The following is a 13447-nucleotide window of genomic DNA, read 5'->3' as shown; positions in this document are numbered from 1 at the left end:
CCCATTTTCAAAAGAGGCATTTTCATTGGGCATTTGAAAATGATCCAAGGTTGACTCCTTCATGAATTAATTCTACTTTACCACCAACTGCAGATGGCATACTCATTATTGAGATGTCATTCTTCAGTAACCCACTAATAAACGAGTATATTCATGTAAAGAGGATTGATCTCCCTTTGAAAGTCATAAAACCTAAAAAAAGTGATATAATTCTTCCGTATGAGCTTTAATTCCATTATAGATAAGGTGTCTTCACTAGATCAATAATCTGGCCATTTAAGCTTCCTCAAAGCCAATCATACAAATAAATGTATTCAGGTTATATTCATTCGTTCATGCATATATATACCAAAAGAACATATTCATACCTCTGCAAAAGAAGTGATAGTGGGGAATCCATGGTCCTCTGGAAGTGGAGCATTACCCGGCCTCACAGAGATAATTACATCCAGACCTGATAACCCAAAACGAATTTATAAAACACTAAACATATCATATTAGGAAATAACTCTAGAAAAAAGGATACCTCAGGACTATGATCTGAAATTTCTGTGTTATAATATAAGATCATAATTTGATGTAAGATGTGGAAGAAATGGAAGGCAAAGCATTACCCGCTGCCTTGGCTGCAACAGCTTCCTGGTAGACGTCCGTAAGGAACAGAATCTGATTGGGTTTATCCACTCCCAAAGACTGGTAAATCTCAGAGTAGCTGCGAATCTCCCTCTTGTTCCTGACAGAAACGACAGATGGCAACAGAGATCAGTAAGATGGTGATGATGACAATGATGATAATGACGATGATGGTGATCATGATGGTTGTGGTGGAGGCCATCATCATCATCATGATCCAAGGGAAAAAAGATGGAAAAATGGGAACAAACCCCACTGTGGTGTCAAAAAAACCACACAAGAATTTCCTCAGGTCTCCGTGGATGGTGTTCCCAAAAAGAAGCCTCTGCGCCTCTCTGCTGCCACTGGAATAAATGTAAACCTGTGGGGACAAGATTTTCCGCCATTAGTTTAGATGAAAAACTATTTCAAAAAGAAGGAAACTAAGGTTGCAAGTTAGAAGTAAGAGTATTCTTGTAATTTTTCTATTCCGTACAAGGATGAGGAACCTTCTAATAGATTGGTTTTGGTTTTGAATTGATCAGATTGCCTGATTTTCATGTTTGCATGATGCCTCCAGCTGCCCTGCTCTTTTCTCTACCTGCCTCTCTTCTTCATCTGTATTTTCTCTCTCTTCCACACTATACCTCTTCTTATGGAGTTCAACAAGGTACACTTCACAATACTGGGAGACAATCCTATAACCCCATTTTGGCAGTGTATCCCATTCGAGCTATTATGATAATTTCCCTTCCTACATGTTTTCCTTCAAATTGGGCCACACTCATTTTAGGAGGGTAATGAAATTATGCAGAAGTAAGATGCATTTCAGTTCTCATCTCTTCCATTTTATGAGCAGCCTCGCCTTCACTGCATCTTCTGTGTTCTTGTCCCCTTGTCAATCTATACCTCCTCTATTAGGGTAACCAGTCCATTCCGATCAAGAAATTTCAATAATACAAAGGGGCAAAAGTCGAATGACTGGTGTTTGGATCTCCAATCAGGCCATTTTTCTGCCCCTCGTAGCAGATCGTCCCCACAATCCATCAATGGAGACACTCAATCATAACGCAAAGATCGTGAATGGATCAACACCTGACTGCCATCTTTCAGTGATCAGATTGAGGCCCTGATCTAACTGATCATAGATTGGATCATTTGATCCTATCCTCAATCCCCTTTCTTGATTTTTTTTTTTGAAGAAGAATCCCCTTTCTTGATACAAAAGTAAATAAAGGTCTGCATCATATTGGCAGTAAGAAAATAGTGTTGAACATCAGATTAAGAGTTCAATATCACGCTCCAGACTAGTGCTGTAAATTTTGAGGTACCTTGATTCCAGAGGCATGCCATTTACTCAGAGCTTCGGGCACATCATCAAAAACCACTCCCAGCAATTCCTTGCTCTCAAACCCAGTCCTCCAAATATGCCCCTATATAAAGTTATAAAAATAAAATAATGATAAAATTAAGTCTACGTGATGAATGACAGAAATGTATTAACAGTCCCTATCACCTGCAGCTGTTTCAGAGCTGTGATTTTTCTATCAGCCTTGATCATTGACTCCACATTAGCCACAAGTGCTTGGATTATTTCATCCCTCCCTGAATCTTCCGAAGGAACAGGAACGGCTCCAAGAACGCCCTTTTCCAGATCCTCCAAGACCTTTGAAATAATAGTTATACGGATTATTATGGTTGTGGAGAAATTGAGGGTAAGAAGATATATCAAGATATCAAAACTAAATAAAGGGCTGTAATAATCTAACGGCATGAAAAATGTGTAAACATAAACATAGCAATAAGTATGTAAATACCGATTCCTCTGAATTTGTTAATGAGAAAATAAATTCGGATTTAGTTTTAATAAAAATATTTCTAACACCAAAAGAAAATAAAACGCAATATTTTTATACAACGACAACAGATATGATAAAAGAGAAAAAAACCCTTATACTTCTGCATTCAGGTCAATTGATTCTTACTTGATCGCGTAAGAGCTTTATATCATCTTGTGTTTCAGCACTGTCATAAGTAGCAATCAGGTGCTTCCGTACATTATCACGGGCATAGGGAAAGAGAACATCAGTAACGAAGGAAATCGGAGTTGTAGTTCCCTCGATGTCGAGTACAATGCAATGCTGCAAGAATGCAAATATTTTGCTTGAATTGATAATCACACAACATCATCTTTAATAATGCTGTACAAACCTATAAAGATAAAAAGAGAATATAGTCATAATTTTTTTAAAATGGAGCAAGTGCCACACTTAGGGTGTTCAAATCCCAAACCATGATCATAAAAGAATTGCATTGACGACCACAATTTTTTGTAAAATAAAGTCGAAGGAACAAATATAATAATTTACTCTAGATGGCTCAGGAGCAGAAGTCTGATCCGGAGGGACAGCTTGCGTTATTGTCTGGTATCGGTGTCTTGCTGACTTCTCAAGAGGCCCATGCAGCGGAGTGGACCAGTCTAATCCCAGATTATGGAGTTTTAGAACAGCTTCAAAGAGGTAGTGGTAACATTCAGCCTGTAGATATTTTAAAATAACTATAAGTTCTGGAAAAACATTAAATTCACGTTACGCACAAAGTAATATGAATTATTGTTTTCTCGCTCAGACGGGAAACTTTTAAAAATATATATTAATTAAGAAGACAATCGATTGAAATAACCAAGAGACTATAATCGATTGAAATAAAAGAGAAAAAAATTAAGAAGCTGTCAACACTGTACAGTGATCGACAAAGAATCAATGGTTTCACTACACATCAAGGATCATTGACACAAGGAAACGTCCAACTTTGCAAAATCTGGTACAGACCTGAGTTTTAGCGCTGATCCAGGAATCTCCCCAAACATAAATTCCATGGTTCCGTACGAGAACAGCAGTCGCTTTAGGGTATTCTTCAATCTGTGATTTGAGAAGAGAACCATATTATGTCATCATGAATATGAAAAGGAATGCTTGCCTGAAATGTCTAATCCGTTTTAGAAAAATCAGAAATATTATATTCCCCTTCCATATGGGATGATTTAATGACTTCTACAGATGCAGATGTGTCCACGAAAACAAAATAAAAGCACAGTCTGCTTCTTAATCCACATCGAACAAAGTGAACTAAATAACATGGTCCCAGTCTTCGTTTATTTGCTGAGAAAAGACCACACATTCCATTTGTTCTCTTAGCCGTCACATTTACGCAGATAGATACAGCGCTAAAATAAATGTTTTTTATGCCAAGGACAAATACAGAAATAAACAAATAGTTACATCTTGTCAGAAATCAACAAATTATAATTAATAATAATCCGCCCGTGTAGATATCACAACAGAGAGAAACGGCCTAACACAAATTTACATCAACTTTTATAGCAGTTAAGACTTAAAGCATTGCTGAAAGGAAGCAATTCGAATAGAGAAAATATGTGTACTGCTTTAGCAAGAGATTCCGTGAGCTCGCCCTCATGAGCAGTATTCTCTATTATTGGAATGACAAGTTCATCGTGGTAGCCATGTCCTTTAATCCCTTTAATCATCTCCATATGAGTTATCTGCAAAGCAATTTCCACAAACATATTGAAGAGAGCAGGCTTTATGAGGCAATTTATTCTTAGAAAGGTTCAAGCAAGTGAGTATTGTCACAGAGAGTAATCAATAACTTATTTCCATTGAGGAACAACTGGATGGAAAATCATGCAAAGTATTACCCGGAACTCATTTGAGAAAGGACGCAGCATCGTCACAAGACAAGACTCTAATCCATGACTGTGGATAACTGCACCAGCATCGCGCATTTCATAAGCCTAGAGGGCAGTGGAGTTCAAATCAAAACCACAAAAACATTAATTAAAATAGATGAAACAAATATTAACTGAATGAATCGGAAATCCCAATAAGTCATACTTCTATTAAAGCATAAGAAACTATGATGCTAGAGGCCAGGTCATTGGATGCCAAGGCAAGAGGAACGAACAAACTGGAGAAATCAACTCGGATGCAAATGAAGGGAATGAAAAAGAGACCATAAAGATGACAACGCTGATGACGATAGAACATCAACTGTTAATAAATTTTGATAGTTCATGACAAAAGAAGAAGGCATATCAATATTTCTTCCAAAATAAACCTAATTTTGACAACTTTTTAAACAGACCATACAGATGATGACGATAGAACATCAACTGCGAATAAAGTTGAATAATTAGAATTCACGATGAGAGAAGAAAGTATATCAGTGGCTTCTATTTCTTTCAAATAAAAAATCAGAGATTTTCTATTCATAATATACCAAATTAAGACACCTTTTTATAGAGACCATTAAGATTAGGATGATGATGACGATAACGCATCAATCATGATAGAGTTCGATAATTAGAATTCACGACAAAAAGAAGATGATGACAGAGACAGAAGATCAATCATGATAAAGTTAGATAACAAGAATTCACGACGAAATAAGAAGGTATATCAGAGAATTCTACAAAAAAAACTACTTCAGATACCTTCATAAAGGGACCATAAAGATGATGATGACGATAAAACATCAATCGCCATTCAATTTCGACAATGAGATATCAAACAATCCTCAAAAATAAAACCAATGTAGACACCTTCATGAACAAAGGCGCGCAATCGGAACACTTCGGCGGCCTGTGAGGATAAGGCTTCTTCGCCGGCACGCAGAGAACATCTCCCCCCGCAGAGAGCAAATACATATCCTCAGGAACCATCCTCTCCTTCTGCACGCCTGAAATTCCACCAATAACCAAACGATCAACACAAATCACAACTTTCAAACATCAAATCAAGATCAAAACTACATCTAGATCTGAATTTCACCAGAGGGAGACATGACGATGAGCTGCTGCTGCTTTGGAATGGAGTCTTCATGGACCTTGATCGTGATGCTTCCGCCGGTGCCGGACACCCATCCAAGGCTGTAAAACTGCCGGCACAGCTCCGAAACCAGACCTCGCGTCTCCTTCACCGCCTTGCTCTCCAAGTAAGCCGGCGATGACAGCAGAGGCAGCCCCCCGTTCACCGCCGCAGCCATGGCTCTCCCTTTTTCTCTGCTCGCTTCTCCACTCCATCGCCATCGCTCTCCTCTATAGTGCAGGGACGCGGACGGTACGGTTTCGTCTACGTGGACGAAAAATCGTCGGCTCCGCGAGGTTGGACGAAAATCGGGGCGGAAATTCGTCCCGATACCTCCGAACGGGACGGTTTTCGTCTACGTGAACGAAAAAACCGTCCCGTCCACGTCCTTGCACTGATTTCGGACGTCGGACTGGCTCTCTCTCCGTCCCGTCTCGTCCCGTCGCATGCCTGTACTGATTCCGGACGTCGGACAGGATGATCTTCGCCCCGTACATCGGCCACGTCCCGCAGGATCCTGAACTCTCTATATTCTAAGCGAGGAGCTGACGCGTCAACTGTCCCGCAAGACTAGCGTAAGCTAAGCAGCTCCGCTCTTGACTGTAAGGTTCCGGACGGACGACGCACTTGCCTTTCGGTCTGGATTGAGACGAATGGTTTCGTTCCGCTTGTCGTTACGTGCTCCGTTTCGTCCTGTACAGATTATCGTTAGGTTTGATGTTCTGCGAGGCAGTGGAACGGGAGATGCTCGTGGGGCCCGCAGCAAGTTCTGTTATGTATGCGTGCGGCGACACGGACCCGCATAATTGCTGAAAAGTCCCCGAGAACTTTTACTTGATTCTTACCATTAATTGTCGTAGGGAATTAACCTGGATTATTTTAATAGTAAATTAAACTTGTACTGTGGTAAGGTTTGACAGCCCCCTCTGGTCCCGGTTTCTAGCAATGACTTAAACCTTATCTAGAGTACTGTCCAGTCCAGTCTGACCAGACCTGAGTCCAAAATGTAAAACCCTAATTTTTGTGGTGTTAGACTGATGACTGATCATCGTCCTTTCGTCCAAATCGGATAAAGAGATGACAGGATGGGAACATTTACACCATCATTCATCCGTTCAAGATGACAAACGATTTGATGGCAGAAATGACATGCAGATAACAACGGTTCAGATGATGATAACAGTGAGGAAATTTAGGGAATAACCAAAAAATTGTATTTTATTTTAGGGAAAAATCAAATAAATAGTCACCAAAAATACAGTTGGATAAATAATGCTCTCAAATATATATTTTATTGTTTTTTATATATTTGAAACTAAAACTTGTCTAATCTACGAGGATACCCTGATGGTGTCACAATTATGATGGAGCTACAAGCACGTCATATGGCATCAATGAGTGTGATTACAGTGATGGTGGATGTCGATCAACTAACAACATCAATAGAAACATCATTGATGAGGGATGGATTATGACTTTCATTTGACAAAAACCACTGTCGTTGACAATGATGTTAATTGTTGGAGCAGACAACTGACTGAGCAGACGATGATCATTGTCATAGATGATTGTCGTTGAGGGGAATGGTGATCTTGTTGACAATGGCTATGACTATTGACGACAAGGACAATGATTTTTTTTTCGAGCAATGAAGACCAATGAAGGTGCCGTCGACAGCGATGATAACCGACATCGACGAAGACAACGGCCGTCATTGATGAGGACAACAACTATCATGGATATTGAATTGTTGTAGACGAAAGCGATGATGACTATTTATATGATTGTGGACATCATTGATGGATGGATAGTCAATGAGGATGTAAACTATATTCATTAATGTCAGTGATGATATGACATTGGTGTCAGCTCGTGTTCATGTCAATGGCAACATCGATCCATGTCAACTTAAATCTCACGTGTTGGTGTCCTCTGGATGTGGTCGTTCAGTCGTGTCCCATCCATCCGCAAACATAATCCATCATCTGTCATCTGTCCAACAAACTTACAAGTAACATGGTAGTGGAACTCTACAAGTTCGAGATATCCTTTCATTGCCATCAGATCATTTCATTGCCACATCATTCTAACATTGTCTCCGACCATCACAAAAGGCCTTATCAACAAATAAAAACATTGTTTTAAGCCTTAATTTAGGTTTTCTGAGACCTAAGCATGATTTATGGCAAGAAAAAAAAATTATTCCCTTTCTCTCTCTATCTCTCTCGTGTGCGCAACCACCCCCATGTCCTTTGATATGAACCTCCCGAGGACATATTTAGAAAATAGAAGAAAGAAGGGGAGAACAAGATCGGCCATGTCAGACGACCTTCAAGAAGACCATTAGGCGGGAAAAGAAGCCTATAAATAAGAAGGGTCTTGAGGAGCAGGAAGTCAGTTTGCGCATCTAGCTCGAGTGGAGATCCTCCGACTCGTTGGGCGACGAGAGCGATTCGCCTCATCGCATTCCTATCTTTTCTTCATTCTTCGTTGACATCTCTTCGGAGACTACGGGCGTGGAGATTGTATTGTTCTTGGACTCTTCTACATCGGGAATCTGGTATTCTTTTCTTGATTTGGTAATTCTTTCTATTGAGACGACCTAAGATCTACTGATCTTGAGGGAGTCCTAACAACTGGTATCAGAGCACGTTCGATTCTTTTGAAATTGCATTCCGCGGTTCTCTTGTGTTGTCAAGATCTTATAATCGAATTATGGAAGGCGAGGTCAGCAATCTGGAATTCCAAAAACGCACTAACACGGTCTTGGAGCGGATCATGGAGCAGATGGCGGAAATACGGGTGCAGATGGCAGATATGAAGGCGTTAGCATCTCCACATGCAGTTAACCCTCCAGATCCTAGAGCACCACGCGATCCTCCAGAAGATCGACAACCACCTCCCAGGTTAGCCACGGATTCTGTCTTTAAAAGAGGAGATTTACCTATATTTCAGGGAGAAAATCCCGACGGCTCGATCAAGAGAGCCGAACGATTTTTTCGCCAGCATCCTATGCCAGACGCTGAGAAAATGCATTTAATTTCTCTGCATTTGGTTGAAGCAGCTCAAGACTGGTTTGAATATGCTGAATTAGAATTTGGAATGCAAACATGGGACGAATTCAAGGAGCACTTCTCTAGCCGATACCGCATCTGCGTTAGAGGTCTTTATAAATCCTTGTTTGAAATTCAACAGACTGGGTTTGTCACAGATTACAGAGCGGCATTTGAACGCATCATAGCACAGCTACCCCATCTACAAAGGGACGTCAAGGAGAATGCATACCTGAGGGGATTAAAGCCCGAAATCTGTAGGGAGGTCCTCAAGGCAAGACCATACGGAATTAAAGAAATTATGGATTTATCCTTGCAGGCAGAAATGGATCTGGGAATCCTATATTCAGCATGGCAGAATAATCCTTGTTATCCCAATGTTCAAGCTCCAGACATCAAAGGCAAATGACCTCTGAACGATCACAACTATCACCAAACTTATCATCAGGTATCTCGTGCCGATGTAGCCTCAACTAGCAGGCATCAACCTGCAGTCTCGCAACAGCAACCAGCAGGGCATAGTGGGAAACGCCACAACTTAAGACTCACGGAGAAGGAATTTCAACAGCGTAAAGACAAAGGTCTGTGTTTCTACTGCAATGAACGCTTCGCGCCAGGACACCGCTGTAAGAGAAATCTAAACCTCGTTATGGTCTTAGAAGGAGATCAGGAATGTCAACAAGTGGAAGAAGAAGTAGATTACATGCAAACTGATGATACTCCAATCAACCAGGGATCTCTTTTTACTGCTCAAATTGCATTTCATTTTTCAGAATCTGCTTCTCCTAATGGGCTGGTCAAATTGTGGGGTAGCATTAAAGGGGTCAGAGTGAGAATATTAATAGATGGGGGAGCTACCCACAACTTTATCAAGTCTGAACTGGTTACCACCTTATATCTGACCGTGATTCAAGGACCCCCTTTTGATATACTTTTGGCTAACGGCGTTCTTCAGCAATCTGCAGGCATTTGTCTAAATGTCCCCATCCAGATGCAAGGACTTCAGGTGAAGCAAGACCTTATTCCCATTCCACTTCCTCATATGGAAATCATCCTGGGAGTGCAATGGTTGAAAACTCTTGAGTGGTTTTACAGCAACTATAAACTATTAAATCTCAAAATCCTATGGGAAGGCAGGGTTCACACTCTCAAGACTGATCCAGAATTGCTTCCTCGAGGAGTATTGACCACTACGACTGTTCAAGAATTCATAAGCAGCAAGAGACAATTCAAAGAGCTGTATGAAGCCTGCGATCCTCATCTTCCCAGGGTACATTCTCTACAACTGAATATCCAGCATCATAAATTTCATGAACTTTATCCCAAGGTTTTCACACCTACCATACGCCTACCACCAAAACGTCAATTTGATCATCAGATTCATTTAGTTGCAAACTCCAAAATCCCAAATGTCCGTCCTTTCCGTTATTCTCACTTGCATAAGAATGAGCTGGAAAAAGTGGTTCAAGAACTGCTAGAATCTGGTTTTATTAGATCTTCAACCAGCCCTTTCTCTAGCCCTGCGTTAATGATAAGGAAAAAAGATGGAGGGTGGAGAATGTGTATTTATTACAGGGCACTGAATAAAATTACCATATCAAATCGCTATCCAATACCGGTCGTGGATGAATTGATGGAAGAACTACATGGTTCTATTATCTTTACAAAATTAGATCTGAAATCAGGGTACTATCAAATTCGCATGTTTGAATCCGATATACCAAAGACTGCTTTCAAGACGCATCCAGGCCACTATGAATTCACAGTGATGCCTTTTGGATTGACTAATGCTCCGGCTACTTTTCAGAGTCTTCTGAATTCCATCTTTAAACCATTTCTGAGGAAGTTCGTATTGGTTTTTTTTGATGATATATTGGTATACAGTCGGACAGCCTCTGAACATGAAGATCATCTGCACTCAGTCTTCAAGGTACTACAAGACAAACAGTTATGGGTGAATCCAGCGAAATGCCAAATTGCTCAGAATCAAATCGACTATCTGGGGCACGCAATATCTCATGAAGGAGTGGCCACTGACCCCCACAAAATCGATGCGATTGTGCAATGGCCGACTCCGTCTTCAATTAAGCAATTGAGGGGTTTCTTGGGGCTCACCAACTATTATAGAAGGTTCGTAGTAAACTATGCTTCAAAGGCTCAGCCTCTAACTTCCTTACTTAAGAAGAACTCATTTGCATGGAATGAAGAAGCCACCTCTGCTTTCAATCAACTTAAGCAGGCCCTTTCAACCACCCCTATCCTAAAGCTACCGAATTTTACAAGGCCCTTTGTGGTAGAAACAGACGCTTCTGGAATAGGTCTGGGCGCCGTCCTCCTTCAAGACGGCCATCCTATTGCATATTTCAGCAAGGCTTTATCTTCTATTACCAAAATGAGATCAGCTTATGAAAGAGAATTAATGGCTGTGGTCCTGGCAGTACGTAAGTGGAAACACTACCTTTTATTTCAAAAATTCTATATCCATACTGATCAGTTCAGCTTGAAATTTTTGAATGACCAACATGAAATTCCGCAGCACTACCATAAGTGGATCTCTAAGCTCTTAGGTTTCAACTTTGAAATCAAGTATAAGGCAGGGAAAAAGAATGTGATCGCTGATTCTTTATCTCGTTCCATGGAAGATGGCCAGGTAACCTGCAATTCTATCTCTACTATGCATTGGCTAGACAAGTATAAACTCATAAGGGAATATGCTGAAGATCCGACGCTCTACTCCATTAAGCAGGCATTGGACTCACAGAAGACAGCCATACCCCATTACCACATACAAAACGACCTCCTATTTTACAACCAGAAATTAGTAATGCCCAAGCACTCTTCTTTAATTCCACTTATCCTCCACGAATTTCATGACGCCAAGGTGGGAGGTCATGGTGGGTTTCAAAAGACTTACAAAAGAATTCTACAGCAGCTCCATTGGCAAGGAATGAAGAAACAGATTCAGACATATGTCTCTCAATGTCAAATCTGTCAAAGGCATAAATCTTCTCATCTTAGTCCCGCAGGGTTACTCCAACCCCTACCCATTCCTCAACAGATTTGGGAAGATATTTCGTTGGACTTTATTGAAGGTTTACCACTCTCACAGGGCTATAACTCCATCCTGGTGGTGGTAGACAGATTGTCCAAATACAGTCATTTCATAGCAATTAAACACCCTTTCAGCGCACAGAGTATTGCAGAAATCTTCATCAAGGAAATAGTCAGACTTCATGGAATACCTCGCTCCATTGTCTCTGATAGGGGCAGTGTATTCACCAGCTCCTTCTGGAGGGAAATACATAAACACCAAGGGACAACACTGAAAATGAGCTCCTCTTATCACCCAGAAACGGACGGTCAAACAGAAGTTACAAATCGAAGCTTAGAATGCTATCTTCGTTGTTTCTCTTCCGAATGCCCCAAACAATGGACTAAATGGTTACCCTGGGCCGAATACAGTTACAATACATCTTACCACTCATCCATCAAAATGTCGCCTTTCAAGGTTGTGTATGGGAGGGACCCTCCCACACTCATCAAATATGGGTCGTCGCCATCCCCCATTGACTCATTAGACCAGATGCTCCAAGAAAGGGATGCAACTCTCAGTTTGCTAAAATCACAACTATCAAGGGCACAAGAGTACATGAAAAGGCAAGAAGACAAACATCGAAGGGATGTCCAATTTCAAGTTGGTGATTAGGTTTATGTTAGAATCAGACCATACAAGATGAAAAGTTTGGCAAAATGTCACTGTGAGAAGCTTTCTCCAAAATACTTTGGACCCTATAAAATTTTACAACAGATCGGGCCCGTGGCATATAAATTAGACCTTCCTCAAACATCAGCAATACACCCTGTTTTTCATGTATCACATCTTCGCAAGGCCCTAGGTGATAACCATACGGTTTTTCCACTAACATCTGATCTTTCTACTGATTGGGAATGGCAGGTGGGACCGGAAGCAATATTATCTTACAGATTCACTCGAAATTGCATGCAAGTACTCGTCAAGTGGCGTAATCTACCTCCTTCCGAAGCCACTTGGGAGGATGCCCCTACCATGGAAAAACAATTTCCTAACTTCAAAATTGAGGACAATTTTGTTCTTGGGAGGGGAAGTACTGATATGAACCTCCCGAGGACATATTTAGAAAATAGAAGAAAGAAGGGGAGAACAAGATCGGCCACGTCGGACGACCTTCAAGAAGACCATTAGGCGGGAAAAGAAGCCTATAAATAAGAAGGCGGGGAGGGTCTTGAGGAGCAGGAAGTCAGTTGGCGCATCTAGCTCGAGTGGAGATCCTCCGACTCGTTGGGCGACGAGAGCGATTCGCCTCATCGCATTCCTATCTTTTCTTCATTCTTCGTTGACCTCTCTTCGGAGACTACGGGCATGGAGATTGTATTGTTCTTTTCTTGATTTGGTAATTCTTTCTATTGAGACGACCTAAGATCTACTGATCTTGAGGGAGTCTTAACATCCTTCCCGGTGTGTTGTCTCGTGCTCCATCTCTCTCTCTCTTTCTCTATCTATCTATCTATCTATCTCTATATCTTGATCTTGGTATTCACCTGTCTCTCTTGAAGGGAGGAAGAGAGAGAGCATTCATTTTTTATATAGTCAGGTTCAGATGGGTGATGTGGCAGGATGTTACATCGGAATGACATCATCATCATGCAGGCAACTCGTCACATCTCCAGTCACCATGACAGTCTCCGAGATCCGATCAGATCAACCTACACCTCCCACAGAGGGGTCCCCAATAGATAATACTTTTGATCAGATCAAGTGGGTCAATAATCAAGATCACGATCTAATTAATCATAATTCTGATCTGATCGGGATCAAGGTCGTCTGATTGAATGAAACTTTAGATCCGATCCGATCAT

The 13447-nt window shown here is 41.0% G+C and overlaps 2 protein-coding genes across 2 annotated transcripts; one reads left to right on the top strand and one right to left on the bottom strand.

Moving 5' to 3' along the window:
* Positions 1–256: 256 nt before the first annotated feature.
* LOC144701342 (haloacid dehalogenase-like hydrolase family protein) lies at positions 257–5711 on the bottom strand. The gene is made up of 12 exons (XM_078573135.1): positions 5463–5711; positions 5234–5370; positions 4331–4426; positions 4055–4174; positions 3444–3533; positions 2982–3149; positions 2598–2753; positions 2129–2278; positions 1944–2045; positions 885–994; positions 615–733; positions 257–454 (listed from the first exon to the last, which is right to left on the bottom strand). Exons 1-12 carry the CDS (start codon positions 5674–5676, stop codon positions 363–365), a joined length of 1554 nt encoding a protein of 517 aa, XP_078429261.1. The 5' UTR covers positions 5677–5711; the 3' UTR covers positions 257–362.
* A 2502-nt stretch (positions 5712–8213) lies between these two features.
* Positions 8214–13416, top strand: LOC144701451 (uncharacterized). The gene is made up of 7 exons (XM_078573259.1): positions 8214–8952; positions 9019–9132; positions 9325–9821; positions 10359–10988; positions 11088–11201; positions 12507–12675; positions 13205–13416. The coding sequence occupies exons 1-7, from the start codon at positions 8214–8216 to the stop codon at positions 13414–13416; spliced, it is 2475 nt and encodes an 824-aa protein (XP_078429385.1).
* Positions 13417–13447: the final 31 nt, after the last annotated feature.

The sequence above is a fragment of the Wolffia australiana genome, chromosome 3 (assembly GCF_029677425.1).
Source record: "Wolffia australiana isolate 7733 chromosome 3, ASM2967742v1".
In the NCBI taxonomy this organism is placed as follows: Eukaryota; Viridiplantae; Streptophyta; class Magnoliopsida; order Alismatales; family Araceae; genus Wolffia; species Wolffia australiana.
Note: the sequence above shows the minus strand (reverse complement) of the source record. Positions and strands in the feature narration are given on the sequence as shown.

What these genes read in the sequence shown, in the direction of transcription:
- LOC144701342 (XM_078573135.1), bottom strand. Translation starts at nt 5,676, where the DNA reads ATGGCTGCGGCGGTGAACGGGGGGCTGCCTCTGCTGTCATCGCCGGCT. An exon ending in CGGAATCTCTTGCTAAAGCA is followed by an intron (nt 3,534 to 4,054) that starts GTACACATATTT and finishes CTCAAATCACAG; the next exon opens with ATTGAAGAATACCCTAAAGC. An exon ending in TGTTGCAGCCAAGGCAGCGG is followed by an intron (nt 455 to 614) that starts GTAATGCTTTGC and finishes TTGGGTTATCAG; the next exon opens with GTCTGGATGTAATTATCTCT.
- LOC144701451 (XM_078573259.1), top strand. Translation starts at nt 8,214, where the DNA reads ATGGAAGGCGAGGTCAGCAATCTGGAATTCCAAAAACGCACTAACACG. An exon ending in TCAAGCTCCAGACATCAAAG is followed by an intron (nt 8,953 to 9,018) that starts GCAAATGACCTC and finishes GTGCCGATGTAG; the next exon opens with CCTCAACTAGCAGGCATCAA. An exon ending in TTTTGTTCTTGGGAGGGGAA is followed by an intron (nt 12,676 to 13,204) that starts GTACTGATATGA and finishes GTGATGTGGCAG; the next exon opens with GATGTTACATCGGAATGACA.